This window comes from Callorhinus ursinus, unplaced genomic scaffold (assembly GCF_003265705.2).
Source record: "Callorhinus ursinus isolate GAN/ISIS: 27379988/994484 unplaced genomic scaffold, GSC_fseal_2.0 scaffold18, whole genome shotgun sequence".
NCBI lineage: Eukaryota > Metazoa > Chordata > Mammalia > Carnivora > Otariidae > Callorhinus > Callorhinus ursinus.
In genome coordinates this window covers 29,456,362-29,476,728 of record NW_027397080.1, presented here as the reverse complement: position 1 = coordinate 29,476,728, position 20,367 = coordinate 29,456,362, and the positions used below count along the sequence as shown (strand labels likewise).

The 20,367-nt window shown below is 42.0% G+C and overlaps 1 protein-coding gene across 11 annotated transcripts in view; it reads left to right on the top strand.

Moving 5' to 3' along the window:
* Positions 1-20,367, top strand: part of KIF1B (kinesin family member 1B) — a 142,512-nt gene that overhangs the window by 98,230 nt on the left and 23,915 nt on the right. For 8 of the 11 annotated variants that reach the window (XR_012381374.1, XM_025855680.2, XM_073903360.1 and 5 more), the window contains 12 exons: positions 432-580; positions 2,381-2,559; positions 3,108-3,245; positions 4,419-4,667; positions 9,871-9,989; positions 10,904-10,989; positions 11,326-11,455; positions 11,646-11,808; positions 15,214-15,304; positions 16,995-17,113; positions 17,734-17,789; positions 19,854-19,962. Coding sequence is in view for 10 of the 11 variants with exons in the window: in XM_025855680.2 (XP_025711465.1) it covers positions 432-580; positions 2,381-2,559; positions 3,108-3,245; positions 4,419-4,667; positions 9,871-9,989; positions 10,904-10,989; positions 11,326-11,455; positions 11,646-11,808; positions 15,214-15,304; positions 16,995-17,113; positions 17,734-17,789; positions 19,854-19,962 (1,588 nt within the window). In the remaining variant the exon portion in view is untranslated. The remainder of the gene's footprint in view (positions 1-431; positions 581-2,380; positions 2,560-3,107; positions 3,246-4,418; positions 4,668-9,870; positions 9,990-10,903; positions 10,990-11,325; positions 11,456-11,645; positions 11,809-15,213; positions 15,305-16,994; positions 17,114-17,733; positions 17,790-19,853; positions 19,963-20,367) is intronic. The other 3 variants (XM_073903364.1, XM_025855678.2, XM_073903365.1) reach the window with 1 other exon arrangement.

Here is a 20,367-nt window from a genome sequence, read left to right as displayed (position 1 = left end):
AGATTAGCTTTGGAGAATCTCTAATTTATGTATTAAATTCTTAAATTTTTTAATATCAAAGTAAAATATGACCTTTTTATTTCTTGCACTAGCCAAAAAAATAGGTATTACATGAAGTTGTACAATATACCAGAGGGTTCTTCATTATAAGCCATGTATTGGATGTATATGTTTCTTAAAAAGGAAGAAAAGTCTATTTCTTTCATGCACTATTTTAAATAGGATTTTTTTAGGTTCTCTAAAATGTACATACTACCATCATAATATCAACAAAATTTAGTAAGCGTTACTGAAAAGCAGAAAACAAAAGCAGCTGAATGGAGAAATATGGAAAAATACTTTAACTTGATAAGAGAGATGAGGTAGAGGAGAGATGTAATTTCTATGTAGTCATGAGATCACCATTTGTTACACTTCATTTGCTCTTTCAGCTCCTTGGACACAACATGAATTTGAGCTGGCCCAGTGGGCCTTCCGGAAGTGGAAGTCTCACCAGTTTACTTCATTAAGGGATTTACTCTGGGGCAATGCTGTTTACCTGAAGGAGGCCAACGCCATCAGTGTTGAACTGAAGAAGAAGGTATGAAGGGCGGGAGGCCATGGGTCATCTGGAGGTGCAGATGACCCTCAGGGGGCTCATGGCTCTCATCTTGAACTCAGCTGCCGTTTGCTGTGAAACAGGGTTATAGATGCCTTTATTTACCATATGTGCCTGGAATGTAGTAGGTACTCATTAAATATTTATTACACTACATTTTTTTTTAAACATTTCATCTATTTATTTGTCAGAGAAAGAGAGAGAGAGCTCACAAGCAGGGGGAGTGGCAGAGGGAGAGGGAGAAGCAGGTTCCCCGCTGAGCAGGGAGCCCCATACAGGACTCAATCGCAGGACCCTGGAATCATGACCCGAGCCCAAGGCAGACGTTTAACCAGCTGAGCCACCCAGGCATCCCAATTACACGACACTTTTAAAATAACTTGTTTTCTATCTTATTTACAAATGAAAAGACTGTATTCTGACAGGAGCTAGGGAAACTTTTTTTCTTTAAGATTTTATTATTTGAGAAACAGAGTGAGCAAGAGAGAGAGCACATGAGCAGAGGCAGAGGGAGAGGGAAAAGCAGGCTTCCCTGCCGAGCCTGATGTGGGACTTGATCCCAGGACCCTGGGATCATTACCTGAGCTGAAGGCAGACGCCCAACCCACTGAGCCACCCAGGTGCCCCAAGACCTAGGGAAACATATTAATAGGAGAATGCTATTCTTGGGTTTCTGAAAATCTCAATTTTCTTTTAGTTTTCGACCATTACATTTGCACCTGTAAGTCCTAAGTGCCCTTCTTGCTCTAGGTTCTGGGAGGCAGGTATGTGCAGCGGATGGGCCCTCTGCACTCAGCCAGCCAGCCAGGCACCAATTCCAGCGCGCCTTGTGTGTTGACCTTAATGGCCCTGTGCCTACGTTCCCTCATTCCCTCAAGATGAACTTGGCAGCGGCCCCTGCCACCTGGGGTTCTGTGAGGCATGAAAGGAGGAGTAGATGTAAAGAGCTGAAATAGCTCTTGGACTTGGTAAAAGGCAATAAATGTTACTGATTTTCCTTATTACCAGAACGTCACAGCACATCTTAGATTGATTCTTCTGTATGTCCCACTGTTGGACGGTCTAGAGGCTACTAGGATGACAGCAGGGGACAGTATCACATGGCAGGAAAGAGTGGACTGCTCAGCTTTGGGGAGATTCATTCTCTTCCCTATATTCTAGTTCTGTAAAATAGGGTAGGATATCTTCTTCATTCAATCTCGGCATCCCATTTCATTTTGTAAATGTTCACCCCTCTCTTCAAGTAGATGAAATACAGGCAGGGGACTATGTCTTTTCTTCCTGCTGCTGTACCTAGCATTTACTTAATATTTATAGGTGAAAATATAGGGCGGTAGCAAGAAATAAATGACAGGGTGCACACAAAGCACTTACCATGTAGTAAGCACTTTGAAGAGTAGCACCTGTGATACTTGAATTTAGGATGGAAAACTGACATTTCTGCACCCACCTCAGTGAGAGGCTAGAGGTGTCCTCGTGGGTCCAAGTTTTGTTCTCTTGTGTAAATTCCATCAACCAAAACATGTACTGAGATTTTAGTTTGTGTAAAAACACTGCGCCAGGCTAGGAGAACAAAGTCTGTAAATAGCTTAATTTGAAATTAGGATTATTCTACAGCTAGTATACAAGTGGCCATTTTTCCCCCAGTTAATCACAAGCTGTCTGTTGAGCGTGATACATGTTTGACCTCTTTCCCGTGGGGCATGGTTATATTGCCTTGTTTCTGAAGTTGACTTGCTGAAAACATAAAGGCCATTTGGATGGTTTATTCTTTCCACGTAGGTGCAGTTTCAGTTTGTTCTGCTGACGGATACGTTGTACTCCCCTTTGCCTCCGGAATTACTTCCCACTGAGATGGAAAAAACTCATGAAGACAGACCTTTCCCTCGTACTGTGGTGGCAGTAGAAGTCCAGGATCTGAAGAATGGAGCGACACATTATTGGTCTTTGGAGAAACTCAGGTATGAAAACATTCCTCATAAAACCAGTTGTTTTATTTAGGAAATAATAATGAATTGCTCAGGTGGGCTCCCTCAAACTCTCTGCCTTGTGATGTCACTATTGCTTCCTTTTCTGTGGTGCTAAATGCTGTTGCTCTCCAGTAGCTAGTTCTATCTTGGGTCTAGTAATTATTCATCTTTTCTGTTCTGGATCTGATGATCGGTCATAAACAGGAAAGTTATAATGTGGTTTCCTTTGCCTGTAATATGGTGAGGTATTTCCTACTGTTTCAGTATATTTGAGATGTCATATACCATTGAACTACATTTCTGTTATGATTCAGTAGGGGTTACTTGGCCTTTTTTCCTTTTGGTGGCTTGTCTCTAGACTCAGACACTTTGGATACTGAGTGTTTTGAGTTCCTGTACTTTTGACCTTCATCCTTTTTTAATATCATTAAATGGTGGGAGCAGCTTTTTTGTTTTTAATCTTGCATGGAAGATACTTGCAAAGTGAAATTTTAATGCAATCTCATGATATTAAGCCAGTGCACTTTATGTTTATGCAGGCAGAGGCTGGATTTGATGCGAGAGATGTATGACAGGGCAGGTGAGGTGGCCTCGGGTGCCCAGGATGAAAGCGAAGCCACCGTGACTGGCAGTGATCCGTTTTATGACCGGTTCCATTGGTTCAAACTGGTAGGAAGGTACGTGATGATTTCATCAATGTCTTCTTTTTAAATAGTGAATGATTTTGTTTAAAACCTCAGCAGATATTACAGAAAGTTCAAAGAAAAAGTGTGCAGAAATGCTCCACGTGTAATCTCATCCACTCAGACACAGCCATGTGTCACCTGGTGTACTTCCCTTTGTTTTATTCAGTGTGTGCACTTAAGTCTTATCTTTCATCCGGAGTAATTGACAGCCTTCCCTGCCTCTTACAGTTGAAGAGGATAAATTTAAAGGAAAAAGAAAGCCTATGTCTATATCTTGCACAGTTTAAAATCATAGTATGACTTACAGCTTACCAGCTTGCAACCTCTCCTTGATCCAGTGTCTCATTTTTTTTAAGGCAATTTATCTTACATTAGTCTTTGCCAGGGGTGAGCCAACTGCATATCTTGGTCATATGCCTGAGCCTCTTTTGTGTGTACATAAATTCCAACTTGTAATGAAAACAAGTAGTGCCCCTGTGAATCCATACTGAGTCCCAAGTTCTTAGAGGTTTAGAATTTAAAAAGCAGAGAGATGCAAGTTTTGAGCTTAATGATTTCGGAATTTGAATTGTTTTTCAATTGCAAAATTTTTCTGACCGTTTTTAAAGGAACTAGGAAGAAAGGAGGAGCTGAAGTCATAGTATTTTGTAGAAGTGAAGTTAAATCTGTTCCATTCCACTCTGATAGTGGAGTGTTTCTAAAGAGTTGAATTGGCGAAACACATCTTATCCAAGCAAGACACGTACTTGCTTTGCCATATACCATTCCATCCATTTTGTTTTCTGCTCCGAGATGCCATGGGAACTGGAATAAAGATCACCTTTTTTATTTCACCAAATGTTGAGTGGCTCCTTTGAGGCCTGGCTGCTGATCTTTTGTGTGAACTGGAAAATATAAACATTTTTACAACACCCTATTTACCTGGGATCTGGATCTTCTACTCATGTATTTCCTTTGCTTTTCTTATTCTAAGGACCAGTCCTTATTTCCTTTCACCCGAACCAGATGTTTTATGCTCATTTTATCCTTTTGCTTTTCCACTTGCTTTTATTGTGTTGATTCCCCAGTGGGTTCTGTCCTGTTGACACATATAGCTTCCTGTTTAACCAACTATTCCTCTCTCCTTCCTTGGCTGTGTCCCTTGGCGTCTTCCCTGGTGTCTAGCTCCCCCATTTTCCACGGCTGTGTGAATGAGCGCCTTGCTGACCGCACACCCTCCCCCACTTTTTCCACGGCCGATTCCGACATCACTGAGCTGGCTGACGAGCAGCAGGATGAAATGGAGGATTTTGATGATGAGGCGTTCGTGGATGACACCGGCTCTGACGCAGGGACGGAGGAGGGATCAGATCTCTTCAGTGACGGGCATGACCCGTTTTACGACCGATCCCCATGGTTCATTTTAGTGGGAAGGTTGGTGAGGTGATTGTGAGAAGGGCAAAAAGGGACCAGCTCTTGCTTTAAAGAGGCTCCTTGTGCAATTTTGGATGATCTTTCCTTAGCAGATTCAGTTTGTGACATGCTGATCTGGCGAGGGAGAGCCCTCAGGCAGTGTTTGTGAGGTACGCAGTCTGCTTGGCACGGCGTACGGCAATGTGTGAAGGCTCTACGCAGAGGACCCCTGTCTTAAACTGCCCAGTATTTTCCCTCTGAAGGAGAAAACCCCAGAGGAGAAAGTAATTAAAGCTAAGAGTCTAATGTTACAAGGTCAAAGAATGTTACTATGTTCTGATGCTTCCTTTTTGTAGGAATGTGAGTGAAGAAGCATATGGGGATGACATGAGAAGGAGATCGGAGCAAGGCCAAGGTTAGACTAAAGGATGTGTAACACCGGCAGGAATCGAGAGGACAAAAGTGGAATCAGGAGTAGTGTTAGGTTACTTAAAAATAAAACCTTAATAAGTAAGTAAGTAAATAAATAAATAAATAAAAAGGGGATGCCTGGCTGGCTCACTCAATAGAGTGTGCGACTGACTCTTGATCTCTGAGTTGTGAGTTCGAGCCCCAAGTTGGGTGTAGAGATTACTTAAAATCTTAAAAAATAAGTAAATATAAAGGAGTAGTGGTAGGTTTATTTTTTACTTACTTTGAGTCAGAAAAAGAATCCGGAACATGAAGTTACCTTTTGTCTGAAATGGATGCCTTTCTTTGGCCAGTTTCACTGAGCCTATCTGTAGATCTTTGGCTTCTGCCAGAATTTTACCTATAGATTTTATAATGATGAATCTCATGAAATTATCTATTGACACCATCAACAATGGATATTTGTTCCGCACTACATGAAACTGCTTTGTGTTAAGTTTGGTTTTCCAAACAGGCCTTGTCTCTGACTCCATCTGTCAGTGATGCAGAGCTCTCACGTGCACACTCCTTGGACTGGGGTCTTTGTCTACACCCAGTCTTCATGCTGAAGTAATTTTATTACAAATTCAACAGTGCAGCACGTGCTGCATTAACAAAAAGTGTGTCCAGGTTTTAAGGTATGAAATTGGATCTTAACGGTGCATTAGAACCACATATTGCTGAGTCCTTTAAAAAGAGGGAATTATGCCAGTGTTAAACGGATAAACACCAGTTCTCTAAAAATTAAAGCGTGGCAAATATCCTGACCCGGTACGGAGGTAAAGTTCTAGCACTGAGCTCATGGTGTGATGTTGGTCACCTGGCAAGGATTAAATAACTACTGTAGCATACAGTTACTGTGGTGGAAAGAGGGAAAGGCAAGATCTCTGGTAGACATGAAAGCCTCAATTATGACCATAGATTGTAATTTAATATTATACAGTCTCGGGGTTCTGTGATACCGGAGGGACATCTCTTCAGTTTTTCCATGAATAAACATTAAGGGATTGTGCAGCCATGAATATTGTTTTCTGTTGGTGTATTGCCAGGAATAGGTGCTTAGAATTTCAGAGAAGCTGATTTATATTAAAACTGAGAACAGTAGTTCTGTGTACAAATAATGGGACCATAGTGCTTTTTCTTATTTTATGGCTGTGTGTTCTAAAAGGGTTGGAAGTTAGAACCAAGTTTCTGTTCATAAACTGCTTGGTCCTGGTGCCAGTTGCGCAGCTTCTAATGCTGCTCGTCTGTGTTATGCACCATTGCATGGGGAGGACTATGTAGTTTCATCTTACATGGCACATCGGGAAGAACACTGACCCTAAGAGATGTCTGAGGCCTAACGTCAGCTCAACTGAAACTGAGGCCTATTGGGTTCTCAAGTATAAATGAGGAGTTAGGTAGGAAAGCAGAGAGCCTTGAAGATCTTTTTTATCTTTCAGATTCTGTTATCCACACTAGCAAAGTGAATATCCTGGTTAAGAGTTCTCCAAAGCATTTGTATTTTGAGTCATTTGTATGGAGAACTTAAGTCAGAATCCCACTTAATATGGACATTCACTGGCTTAAGATACATGCATTATTTTCTCTGTTGTTTTATTCATTGTAATCATATCAGATTAAGTGTAGGTATAAAGCAATCAGCTCTGCTTTGATTTTCAAGTAATTTCCATACGTTCGGCTTCCCAGGTTCCAAAACTTAACTTTAACTTGCGATGAAGAGGTTAGTGGAGGAGGTGAAATCATGGCCATCAGTAAAATGAAGGATAGCTCTTTACTTTTCGCCCTTGACTACATTTCTCATCTACAATCAAAATTGATAACTATGCAACATCACCCAGATATGTAGTGGTCATTGTATGTGTAAGAGAAGTAACTTCTTTCCTGTTTTTGTGATTGGCAGGATTGGATTTCCCATATTGGCGCATAATTGCAAATACAATTCACTTGTAAAATTTTCCAGTTTCTTGTGAAATTCCATTTGTAGGTTTTGTTTCTTGGCCTTGGCTGCCTCTGGTGAATTTTTATATGAAAATGAAAAGAGCTTGTCCCTTTAGCTATTCTCTTATGGCATGCTGGGATGTTATGAACCATCCATCATAATTTGGGATGAAATGTAAAATATTTAAGCTAGTCTTCTGGGTTAAAAGGGGGCAAAAGATGGTTATCCTGACATCTAAGTCTGAACCGACATTGTGTTCTGTAACTAGAACCATAATTAGGCTGATTTGTCTTATCTTTATGTTGACCAAATTTGTTTCCCTTTTTGATGTAACTTCACAGAACTTATGCTAACATACCCTTTACATCTTTCCCTCTCTCATTCCTGTTCTCCTTCAGTCTGCTAGGTCAAAGTATAAGGACTCTCAAGAATGCAGAGTATTTATAAGAATTCCAGCTCAAAAAACTTCAGAGGAGAACTTCTACGGCATTGACTTTGGGCTAAGGCTGTCGTCTTCTGATAATAGGACAGGGAGAGCTGGCTAGTGACCGTGCAGTTGCGTAGCCAGAGAATCAGAGAAGTCTCTTTTCTAAGACGGGAAATACACAAGAATACTTTCTGTCCTTTCACCTTTGGAATAACCATTGCCATAGGTGGCAAGGAGATTCTTGTCTTTAATGTGTGGTCAAACAGTACTTTGTTGTAATGTGTGTGTGAACATGATATGCAGTGCCTTCAAGTGGGAAGCTTTTTTGAAAATCAGAAACAGGCGTTCCTGGTGTAAGTATAAAAACAACTATACACATTAAGTATAGTTAGGAACCTAAACATGTTCTCTATAGTTAATATCCATCTTGAGTATTATCTTAGAAAAATCAACCTAGTATATAAAGTTGGATGGCTTTGCTTCTCTACCTCTGTTGTAACCCATTTTTCTGGAAAATGTTCCACTTCTACTTAAAGATAGAGGACAAGTCATTTTCTATTCACTTATGTACATAGATGCTCAATCATGTTGATTGAATGTTGAGTGTATTTACTCAATAAATATGCCAGACCCTCTGTAGACAGTGGCAGGCAAAATCAGACATGATTCCTGCTCTCACGGGTTTGCAGTCTGGTGGGTGAGACAGACAAATTAAACAGCCACATAAATGAAAATCATAGCAATGATGGAATCATGTGTGTTGCTGAGATCACTTAACACTGGGGGAGCCTGTCATGAGAGTGTTCAGAATAAGACCTGCAGATATGAAATCAAAGGTGTGAGGTGGATAGTAGAGTTCAGGGAGGACTCTACGCAGGGGACAAGTATGTGCTGTGACTCTGTAATGGCGAGGCATTGAAAGTGAGCACGTGTGGCTGGAATACCATTAAGAGACAAAGGTGGTCTGTATGGTGCTGACTTGGGAAGTGAAGCAGTCTGTTTGGTACCATATGCCAAATTCTTAGTCTTTAAACTCTGTCACAGTAGCTGATTTTTGAGAGTCTTGTTTGTAATCCTTTTTAGAAGACTTTTCATTTTTTAATTTTTACACAACAAAGCTTTAACCCTCTGTTTCTTAGCATTTCCTTCCCCACCTTTGGAGCAGACTGAAAGGGAAGTAGACTTCATTTGATCTGACTCAGTGTTTTACTTACAGTTATTTTTGTTATACTTTTCATTCACATTTCATTTATGCTCTTAAAGTTTTATTAACGTGTTTCTCTGTGGTGTATTTTGTCTGTTTTCAGTATTTTTTTCATTACTTTGAGTTGAAATCCCACAAATCCACTCCATCTTCCCGTTTCTCTTTGTTCTAATGTAGATTCAGAACAGGAAAAGCAGCAGACAGGCATATGTGTCACGTTCAGTTATGTTTGATTTCTTGGTGCAGATGTTTACTTTTTGTCTTGCCTTGTGTTCAAAGATCAGCATATACCCAGTGGGAAGACAAGAGTAACAGTAGGAACTAGATTCTATATCACATCCACTAATTGAAATGAACATACCTAAGCTTTGTGATCCACCTTTTTATAGTTAAAAAAAATTAATACATACAAAATAATGAAAGAAGTAAAAAGAGTACAAATGTGATGGGACTCTGCTAGTTTGTTTGAAATAGACGATATTAGGTCTGTAACTTCCCTTTTGTGTTTCCATTTCTGAGTTAAGTTTTGGACTCCAGGAACAAAAGCAGTCCTTTAGGGATGAGCTATCTTTTTCTCCCTGGTTATTTGTCTCTGTGTCCAGCCAGAGTCTCCTATAAGCTTGCTACTCAGAAACTTCTGGCTGCAAAGCCTCTCTGCTCGTATGTGTCAGTCACTTGCCTGAAAATAATAGTTATTTCCTAGAGCATTTCCATAATGCTGTGACTTGAAATCTATTTTAGAGTTATTAACTGTATTTCAGGCACATCTCCTGCCTTTTATGTCTCCTGATTTCTGCTTTATCTCTTGGCAGAAATAAAACGCCATTATGTTAAAAGGTTAAGTTCTTTAGTGGGTTCCGTTTTCTCCACCCTTAGCGGTATCCATAGGACAGTCATCTTGAAAGTCTATTTCCAATTGTTACTCTTCTACCTACACTAGTCATTTTGTTTTTTAACTGGTCATTTTTATAGGGAGTAATTTGGTGTAAGTTGGTCTTTGTTGACTGCTTTACCAAGCATTTGCATTTCTTTCTGTATTGTCTCTGCCAAGAAAGCAACAGGAAGCAGTCTGGTAGTGCAGAACAGAAAGGTGGCCTTAAGACAGGGCCCAGAAGCCCTGAAGGTATTCTCGGGAAATCTGAAAGCCAGCTTCTCTGTCTGCGGGGTGCTCAGATGTTTGTCTCCCGGTTTCTGTCTCTAGGGCATTTGTTTACCTGAGCAACCTGCTGTATCCTGTGCCCCTGATTCATAGGGTGGCCATTGTCAGTGAGAAAGGTGAAGTGCGGGGATTTCTACGTGTGGCTGTGCAGGCCATTGCAGGTAGGTGACCCTCTTCCGGGTGAGAGCTTTGGATTCTTTGCCTAGAGACAAAGCAGGCCAGTTCTGTATGGGCCACACTTCAGTTGCATGATGGCTTGTCTGTCGTGGAGAAAGCTTTTATTGCTTCCTTTTAGTTATTATTCCCCACTATCATAAATGGATTCTGTTTAGTCTGGGCCACAGCTATTTTGGAGTAATGGGATGAAGAGATTTCCTTTGACATAAAGAACAACTCTTATGAAAGTCGTTTATAAAACTGCTTCAGAAGTAACAAAGGATATTCAGGACTTTTTCTTGCTTAATTTTCTCTCACGGTACTTGTGCCAGACATTTCTGTCCTTTACTGTTTTGTTTATGGATCAAGATTTTGATATTTTACACTTCTCCATGATCCAGCCTACATTCTGAGGAAAGAATGTGGCCATTTCCTATAAATTTTCTCTTTTAATTTCCAAATGCCATACGGTATGGAGTGACCTCTCAGCTTTTCCCTGTGGAAATCTGTGGCACGGTCACCAGGGTTGAGTTTATGAAAGTTTGTGCAGGTACAGTTGAGTACCTTCAAATATTTGTTGGGTGGTATTGAGCATCATCTTGCCAAGTGAAGGATCAGTGTTTCTAGGTATACATTTGAACAATAGCAAGAATAAAACCAATTCTTTATTAACTAGTCTCATTTGAGCTGAGCAGGGTGGTAAATATACCTGAGTAGAGTTGGGAGCAGCCCCTGTGACTTTGCTGCTTCCGGCTTTTCCTTTCTGAAGCAAAAGGTTGTTTAGCATCTCCTTTTACTAAAGTCCTTGAACCGGAAGACTCCACTACTTTCCTGTTTATTTCATAATCCAACAGGAGCCATTCGTCTGGCCCGTATGTAGTCTCATTTGATCCTTCTCTTTTTTGTTGTTGTTTTCTAGCGGATGAAGAAGCTCCTGATTATGGTTCCGGAATTCGACAATCAGGAACAGCTAAAATATCTTTTGACAACGAGTACTTTAATCAGGTGAGAAGCCTTACAGGGAGAGAAAAACTCATAGAAGGAGAAAGTAGAAGACAGGTTTATAAGGAGAACGTTCACTAGGAAACAATTCTTCTACCTAGAACTACAAAAGACAGGTAACTACGGGCTTGTTCCATAGAACACAGGGCATGTCTAACAATTACAGAGGTAAAGGTCCTTACTTATATTTTATTGTATTGCCCTTTCTCAGGCAGCTCTTAATCCACATAATTTTCCAGTCACTGTTGCTTGTTGGGCAAATAGACATTAAGTAAGGAGATTGGGGGAAATATGCTGTTGTGCTACTTGATCATCTACCTGTTCCTGCCTTGTTTTCAGAATGACTTTTCTTCAGTTGCAATGACTCGTTCTGGTCTGTCCTTGGAGGAACTGAGGATTGTGGAAGGGCAGGGTCAGAGTTCTGAGGTCATCACTCCTCCAGAAGAAATCAGTCGAATGAATGACTTGGGTACGTAGACAGAGTTTACTGTGACTGGGGAGACTGGGGACATTCTCAAAGAGGGCAAAATATTGACCACTGTCAAGGGAGATAGTTGCTTTCATCGACTAGGAATGGAAAGAATGCCCTCCTCTCTCCTCTTTGAAAGGTGTTCTGTGCCATATTTGAACCATATGTGTGTTCATTTGACCCTCTTTAGAGTTGAAGTCAGGCACTTTGCTGGATGGTAAGATGGTCATGGAAGGGTTTTCTGAAGAGATCGGCAACCACCTGAAACTGGGCAGTGCCTTCACTTTCCGAGTAACTGTGCTACAGGCCAGTGGGATCCTCCCCGAGTATGCAGATATCTTCTGTCAGTTCAAGTAAGCCCCCCTCTGCCTGCCTACCTAGCTGTTGACCCAGGTGACATCCTTTGTGCACCACCCGGTGCTTTACTTTACATATGTGAGGTGTTAACACTCTCAAGAGGGAAACTACCACCAGTTTCTGAAATAAAACAGCTTTCTTCACTCCAGGGGGGAATAAGAACCAGAAACCTAAAATGGTATGAAATAGAATTCGCTGTGGGGAGGAGTGTGACCATGCATCCTGCTAAGAGGTTTATATAGGGAGTAATTTGGTGTAAGTTGGTCTTTGTCAGCTGCTTTACCGAGCATTTGCATTTCTTTCTGTATTATCTCTGCCGAAAAAGCAACAGGAAGCAGTCTGGTATTGCCATTTTGACCACCTAGATATTTCAGGAGTATCTTGTGTATCTGGACACTGTGGCCTGTCCCCCTCTGCTGGAAATATAGGATCTGAGGTAGATAAGCCTGTTTATTCATCTTTTTAATGCTCTTCATGGGGAAATAGCTTACGAATAAACAAGTCTGAAGGCCATGAATTATCCAGCTACCAGTTATGCCTGTTCAATACTTGGGGGATAAAAACAAATAAATTAGAGTAAAATTCCACGTCAACTGAAGAATAGTATGTAGAAAAGATGTGACAGGTTTCATTCCTTAGCCACTTACAAGCTCTTTCTATCCTATAACCCTCTGGAACTCTGGAGTTTTTCTTCTCATGACCCCCCCTTGGAAAACACTTTTTTTTTTTTAAAGATTTTTATTTATTTATTTGAGAGAGAGAATGAGATAGAGATAGCATGAGAGGGGGGTAGGGTCAGAGGCAGAAGCAGACTCCCTGCTGAGCAGGGAGCCCGATGCGGGACTCGATCCCAGGAGCCTGGGATCATGACCTGAGCCGAAGGCAGTCGCTTAACCAACTGAGCCACCCAGGCGCCCTTGGAAAACACTTTTATTGACAGTCTTAAGTTTTAATACCTCCAGACATCAGTGTATCTCTTCAGTACTTATGAAGGGCCACAGTACAAGGGAGTGCTGTCTCACGCGCCTCCTTCCTGAAGTCTGCGGTTGGCCCCTGGCGCCACCAGGAGGTTGCTCTAGAGTTCTGCCATCCCTCTCCCTCAGAATGTGCCTCTCTGCCTTCTAGGGGTCCTAATACAGTTGACAAAGCACTGCCTTTATGGAGATTTTAGCCAAGTCCCGAATCAAATGTGATTACTGCATAGTAAGCCACTAATATCATTTGCTGTAACTCACAATTGTTGTTGAAGTATTATCTATCCAGTGTTGATTTTGCCCATTCAGTGTGTTTTCACTAGCAGCCCTAAGTTAACGTGGGGGGTGGAGTTGGCTAGATGATCCAGTTGCTTTGAGCTTTCATTATTATACCAGTTAGGCAACTGAAGTATTTTTTTAAAGATTGTATTTATTTGAGAGAGAGGGAATGAGCAGGGGGGAGGGGCAGAGGGAAGGGAAGAAGCAGACTCCCCGCTGAGCAGGGAGCCTAACCTGGGGCTCAATCCCAGGACCTCAAGATCATTACCTGAGCCAAAGGCTTAACCGACCGAGCCACCCAGGCGCCCTGCAACTGAAATATTTTATGGAAAAGACCTACTTGGTTAACTGGCATGTGAAATGCCAGTAATGTTATGTTAATCTTTTGTCCTAAAATCTCCAGCAAGAGAGCAGCATCTCCACCTGGTGTCAGCTGTGGAGAAGACGGAATGTTGACTCATATATAAAGAAGGGCCAGATTCTTCTTGAGCTTTTACAAACTCTCATCTGGCCTATACTGTACAGAGAAGACACAGCTGTCGGGCAGTACGAATGATTTCATGCATCACCAGTGTGGAACCCCAGGATATTTGTACCTGCTCTAAGCAGAGCATGGGAGGAGTGTAGATCACAAATCAAGTAACGCCCCGGCATATACAGCTTATGGTCTGGAGAGGAAAAAAAAGAGTAAGAAATAAAAGAAGGAGAGGGGCACCTGGGTGGCTCCGTCGGTTGAACATCTGCCTTTGGCTCGGGTCGTGGTCTCCGGGTCCTGGGATCGAGCCCGGAGTCGGGTTCCCTGCTCAGTGGGGAGTCTGCTTCTCCCTCTCCCTCTCCCTCTGCCCCTCCCCTCCACTCGTGCTTTCTCATGAGCTCGCTCCCTCTCTCAAATAAATAAAATCTTAAAAAAAAACAAAAACAAAAACAAAAAGGAGGGGGTGGCGGGTAAGAAGAACGAGAGGAAAGAAAGCAAATAGACGAAGGTGCGTGTAGTCCAGACTGCTTCGGTGCGGGTAACCGGTGGTGTCCGGGGTGGGGAACGTGGGACGACAGCACACCGCCGTCCTCACACTCAGTGAACTGATTTGGAAGACAGGCAGCTCATAATCCTGGTTTCTCTACCCTATGCAAAGTATTCCCTTTTTCCCCCTTTTCTCTTGTGGGGTGTGGGGTGTCCTTCTGATGGATATTTCTGTGTGGGAGTAAATCTTTGTATTCAGTATTCTTTAATTTTCTACTTCTGTTTATTTCAGACTAATAGGGAGGGAGCAAGTAGTAAAAACTATCTGTGAGAATAAATAAACATAGTTTGTTGCTTCACAAGTATTTCAGAAGTATCTTCTATATCTGGAGCACTATAGGAGATACTCGCTGTCTTTCGGGGAGACAGGCATATAAATACATTATTACAAAGAGTGAAACCATTGCTATTGAAGAGAAATGGGTCCCTAGTGCTGTGGGAAAACACAACTGTTTGGGTGAGTTAGGGAAGACTTCCTGGAAGAGGTGACATTTAAATCTAATCTTTACAGGTCGTCAGAGACTCTCCTAGGCAAGAACACTAACAGGCTTTAGTACTGCCTTATGGAAGCTTGAATCTGCCAGATCTTTTCTGCACAAAATGATTTCATAATTTTTATTCTCAGTAAAAAATGTTCCTACAAAGAAACAGGAATTCACTGAATTCACTCTTGATGCTCTCTGCGATACTCTTGCATATGTGTCCACATAGCTAAGTGGTCAGGGTCAGTTATCTTTCAGTCATTTTTGAAATAAAATCTAAAATGCTGTTTGAGTGATAATGGAAAATGTATATTACAAGGAACTACAAATTACTTGATTCAGTTAAAGACTGTGCTTAAGTAGACTGCTTTTTTCCAGAGAATCCAAGTCAGGTTCTTTTTTTTTTTTTTTTAAGCAGGGTGGTCGGATGGGGCAGAAGGAGAGAAAGAGAGAATCTTAAGCAGACTCCCTGCCCAGCTCGGGGCTCCGTCTCATGACCCCGAGATCATGACCTGAGCTGAAATCAAGAGTCGGACGTTTTAACCGACTAAGCCACCAAGCACCAGTCCAAGTCAGGTTCTTAAAACACAGATCTTGATGAAATTGTGTAATGCGAAGTTCATGTGTCTTATTTTTTTAATTAAGCTTTTTGCATCGCCATGACGAAGCATTCTCCACTGAACCCCTCAAAAACAATGGCAGAGGAAGTCCTCTGGGCTTTTATCACGTGCAGAATGTAAGTGACATGGACGTTTTTGCCAAATGCATTGCAGGTCTGGGGGCTGTCTGAGAGGCCAGTGTTAGGCATTCATCCTGTGTGGGCGGCCTTTGGCTTTCTCAGCCCTGGAAAGAGGATTATCCAAGCTGCTTTGTGCTGAGAATAGACAATGGAGGGAGTGGCCAGAGCGGTGAGGTAATCCTCAGTGGACTGAGCGGCCAGCCTTCTCGGAGTTACAATGGGCCCCATGAGTGTGTGGGGGTTGGGCTGCCAGTAAAATGTTCCATCAGTTTGAATGTAGGGAGTTGTTTTTAGTGTTTCCATCCTAGAAAAATAAGTGCATTTAATATGAGTTTTGTTAAAGTTAATGTATTGTCCTTTATAAGATACTTAGATTGCTCAGTTGTAGAAAAAATTAAAATTATCTTTTGTAGCTAAATTAAGATTCAGTCTCTTTTCGTTGCAGCTGATAGTATGATGAATCCATGAGTGCCCCTTACAGCTCTCATTTGTGGAATAAGACAACTGGCCTTCCTTCTCTTCTAGGAAGGGTCACCCAAACTCTGTTCAAAGTCATTCTCCTCATCACAATAGCTAACATTCTTTTAGAGCTTATTTCGTGTCAGTCACTGTTCCAAATGCCTTTTTTGTGTCTTCATTCATTTAATCCTTACGTTTATACTATAGACCCTCATAACCACCACGTGACAGCTGAGATAACAGGCACAGAACAGTTAAAGTCACTCACCGGGGGGACAGAGTTAGGAAGAGGCGGAGATGGGGTTTAAACCCAGAGCAATGTGGCTCTGGTATCCAGGATCTTCACCACGACATGAAACACTCTCATTGTCTTGCTAACCATATCCACTCTCTAAAGTGCAAGCAGAAAGGACAACACTGAAAATGGAACAGCAAACACAAAACTTTTCTTTTTTACGTTTCATTGCATGAATATAAGCATGCACGTAACTGATAAATATTCATTGGGATAATGTGCACAAGGACTGTGCCTGACACGTCTGGGGAGTAAGGATGAATCACAGAGGATCATGCCCCCGAAGAGCTTAGGGGAAATAAAATGAATATTTAAACAGCAGTAGCACACAATCCAGAAAGGTATTCCTTAAATGCAAAGGGAGTAGAAAGAAGGGAAGGTTATTTCCATTAATATAAAGATACTTTTAAGTTATGTTGGGTGGAGAAAGGAGGTGGGGAACTTCCTGAAGCATATAGTGTAATAAGAAAAGGTGGGTCCAACTTGGTATTGTACCTGGTGCCTGGTCAACAGTCATGTTTTTCTCACTGTTGTTACTATTAAATCTGGGCCTTGAAGTATGGAAATAACTTAGAGGCACAGAGACAGGGGCAGGCCTTCCAGGCAGAGCTGTCCCCTGGTTCAGTCCTCAGGCACCACAGGGGAGCAAAGCGCAGGCAAGAGGAGCAGCAGGTGAAATTGTGCCAAAACAGTAAGTGTGTGAAGGGCAGCAGGTAGGGCAGGTGACGGAAGGTCTTGAAGGCCTGGAGCTTGGTAAAGTTGCTTTAGAATGAAAGCCAGGGAGGAGCCCCTGTCTTGGTGTGAGAGGCCTGCAGAGTCAAATACCCAGCTCATACTGGCTACTCAAAAGTGCTAAAATTCTGATTGCAGCAAACGTGTGTGTTTGTTATCGTAAATCTTTCCCTAATCTAGCTTGGCTTTATTCCTTATTAGATTGCAGTGGAGGTCACTGAATCATTTGTGGACTATATCAAAACCAAACCGATAGTATTTGAAGTCTTTGGGCATTATCAGCAGCACCCACTTCATCTGCAAGGACAGGAACTTAACAGGTTTGAACCAGATAAGCAAAGATTCTTGTTGTTGCTCTTGTTACTCTTACTGCCACTTGTCGGAAAGGAAGAAATCTTTTAAGGGATTAAGATAACTGAAGAACAGTTTTCTCTGTTACCTGATGTTTCCTCTTTAGAAACATCACCACCTTTTTTCTAAGCCATGGAACCACTAACTGTAGGTAAAGCACGTTGAATTTTGCCCAGCTGACCTGGAGTACCATCTCTTGTAGGAAGAGACTGAACAGGATAGAAAGTGAGGTGGTAAGACACGAGGATTGTGTGTAATTGTTCCTCATTACCCAGAACTTCAGGAAGCATGAGCTGTAAGTGGAGACATCACAGTTGGTGAAGAGAGCAACCACGGGGCCTTTTGGGTGATGGCAGAGTGTCAGTGTTGACAGAAAACTTCTCATACTTCACTTATTAGCTAGGACCCACAGGGGACTTTCATTAAAATACCTGAGCCTCAGTTTGACTATGTGGGATTATGTCTGGTGTCTGATATTATGCCTTATCTGAAAGTGCAAATGATCTGTTTCTAGAGGGGATTTAAACATGCCATTAATGTCAACATGAGACCCTTTCTCAGCCTTGAACTTTGTTTCCTTCCTTTGCAGCCCACCTCAGCCATCTCGTCGCTTCTTCCCTCCGCCCATGCCGCTCTCCAAGCCAGGTGAGCCCTTCTCTGGGTGACAGGGCTCTTATTCGGATGGCTTTTCAGACAGAAATCATTTTTACGTGCCCGCTCCACTCCCGTGTATCCTTCCATATTCCCATGTCTAGCAGGAACTGGAATTCTTGGTTCCTGATTTAAATAAGAAGTAAGAAACGATAGGGCTCCTTCCCTGCCAACTTTCTGGTCTTCTTATTGTAGATTTTGATAAGCTCCATAAAGAACCATAAGCAATGGTTCTTTAATTTTAAAGATTTTTACTAGTAGGTGGGTTGGGTTTTTTTGTTTGTTTGTTTTTAATACTTCAGATTTTGCTTTTTGGCCCTCAGATGACTGCCAGAATCATTTGACTAGTACTGTATGAGTCATGAGGCCCCTTTAGATACCTCGTGTCAGTGGGTCATCACGATACCTGTTCCTAAATCTCTCTGCTTTATATGTAACTCCTTCTAACTGTTGGGTGACTGGGCATTTCTTTGCGTATCAGATGTATTTTGCATGTTCATTCATCTTGTTTTGCTTTTTCTTTATTTTCATCCTTTTTCCTCATTGCCCACTTGCCACCTTCCCCCCCTACCCTGTACTTGTCCACCTCTGTACTCCTGTTCTCCAACCTGCCTTCAGACCATGAGAGAAAGATTGAACTGGTTCGATTTCTCATAGCTGACTATGTGAATGTGCATGTGTTGGACGCGTTTTCTGAGCACGCCAATGCACTTGCTTCCTCCGCTGTTGCCACCTTCCAGGATGGGGCGGACCCAGGGCCGTCTTTTCTCTCTCTGCCAGTGCCAGGCTGCCAGAGTGAGAGGGCACCCAAACGAGATGGTTAGTAGCTGACTTAGCTCTGCCTTAGGTGTAGAACCATCCTCAGGGGCTTAGCCTAAAGCCTGGCTCTCAGTGTAGGAAATACTGGCATTGCTGTTTGCTGCTTGAACCGGATCTAGGGTCTAGCACATTGGCAAGAATACGTTTCCTTTGGAGAGATGTGAGGACACACCTTCTCTACTTGAGCCTCTTTCACATCACCCTGGAGCGGGGGGATGGGGGGGTTGTGGAATCTCCTTATGTTTGTTCACTTGGATTCTCTGCAATGGTTCTTTAATTTTAAAGATTTTTACTAGTAGGTGGGTTGGGTTTTTTTTGTTTGTTTGTTTTTAATACTTCAGATTTTGCTTTTTGGCCCTCAGATGACTGCCAGAATCAGTGACACTGATTTTTTCTTGACTAGCAGCACCAACTCACGTGGAATTCAGCTGGAGTGCATAGTGCAAACGGGCTAACCTTTGACTAGTACTGTTTGAGTCATGAGGCCCCTTTAGATACGTCATGTCAGTAGGTCATCATGATACCTTTTCAAGATTGCAGGCTAAATATTCTAATTTACTTTTTGTAGATGAGGAGACATACTTCCAGAGATTAAGTGACTCAACCAAAGTCGCCTAGTAGTTAGCGGTTGAATAGTAGTAGATCCCAAGTCACTGGACTCTCACTCCAGTGCTCCCAGGTTCTGAGCAGAGAATGGGCACATTAGAATCACCTGAAAGGGTTTCAGTCCTCTCAGAGGACTGGGTCCCACCCATAGAGATTGTCATTTAATTGCCTGGGCTTTGCTTAAAGATCCCGTATGCAGGGAGGTTTGGGAACCACTGGGCTGGAGCATGGGTCTTCCCTCATGCACTCCAGCTTTGAGGAGACCCTGTGAGGTGTGAGGCTCTGCCCACACTGTCTCTCCCACATCATTTCCATGCTCAACATGCCACAGAATAGGAGAGTCTAAGGAAGGTTTTTGAATGGTTTTATGAGCACATTTACTCTGCACAAAATCTGTTTTCTTGTTATTAGATACACTGTTTGGTGAGAGGGAGAAAGATACCAACTCTCCATTTTCCCAGTTCTCTGAATTTAGAGGCACTGATGTTGTTGATGGTGACGTTTATCTGGGTCTTCTACATTGAAATCTCACCCCGACTCTTGTTACCTTTCCCAAGTGTGTCCTTGAAGAGCTTATGCTTTTACTAAGTAGACTTGGACCATATTTTGATATTTTCTAAAAACTTTTAAAAGTTCCAGCCACCAAGTTAAACACCATGAGCAAAACCAGCCTTGGCCAGAGCATGAGCAAGTATGATCTTCTGGTTTGGTTTGAGATCAGTGAACTGGAGCCTACAGGAGAGTAAGTCCAACTTTCTAAATTTTTAAACAAAGGCTAAGTTTTTCAAAATAAAAAAAAATGTTATTTTGAGTCTCCTCTTATTCAGGTTAAAGAATCATTGTCACTGTTGAATTCCAGTTTTGAATTGAATTTTTGGTGGTGTTGGTATTATTCTTTGGAATTAGATGTTTGTCAAAGAAGTGACTGTCCAGAATAATAGTTTGCCTTCTTATTAGCAAGAGCCAAGAACACGGAGACTGGCACTTTGTATGAGGAAGGAAAACTTAACAGAGTGGATTTTGTCAGCAGCAAAGCAAAGGGAGTCAGAAGCATATTGCATATAATATAGTCAGGACTTTAACCTTAATAATCTCAGTGAGAGGATTGGGGACAGAATGATTCTTTAGACCAGGGCTTCTCAGCCTT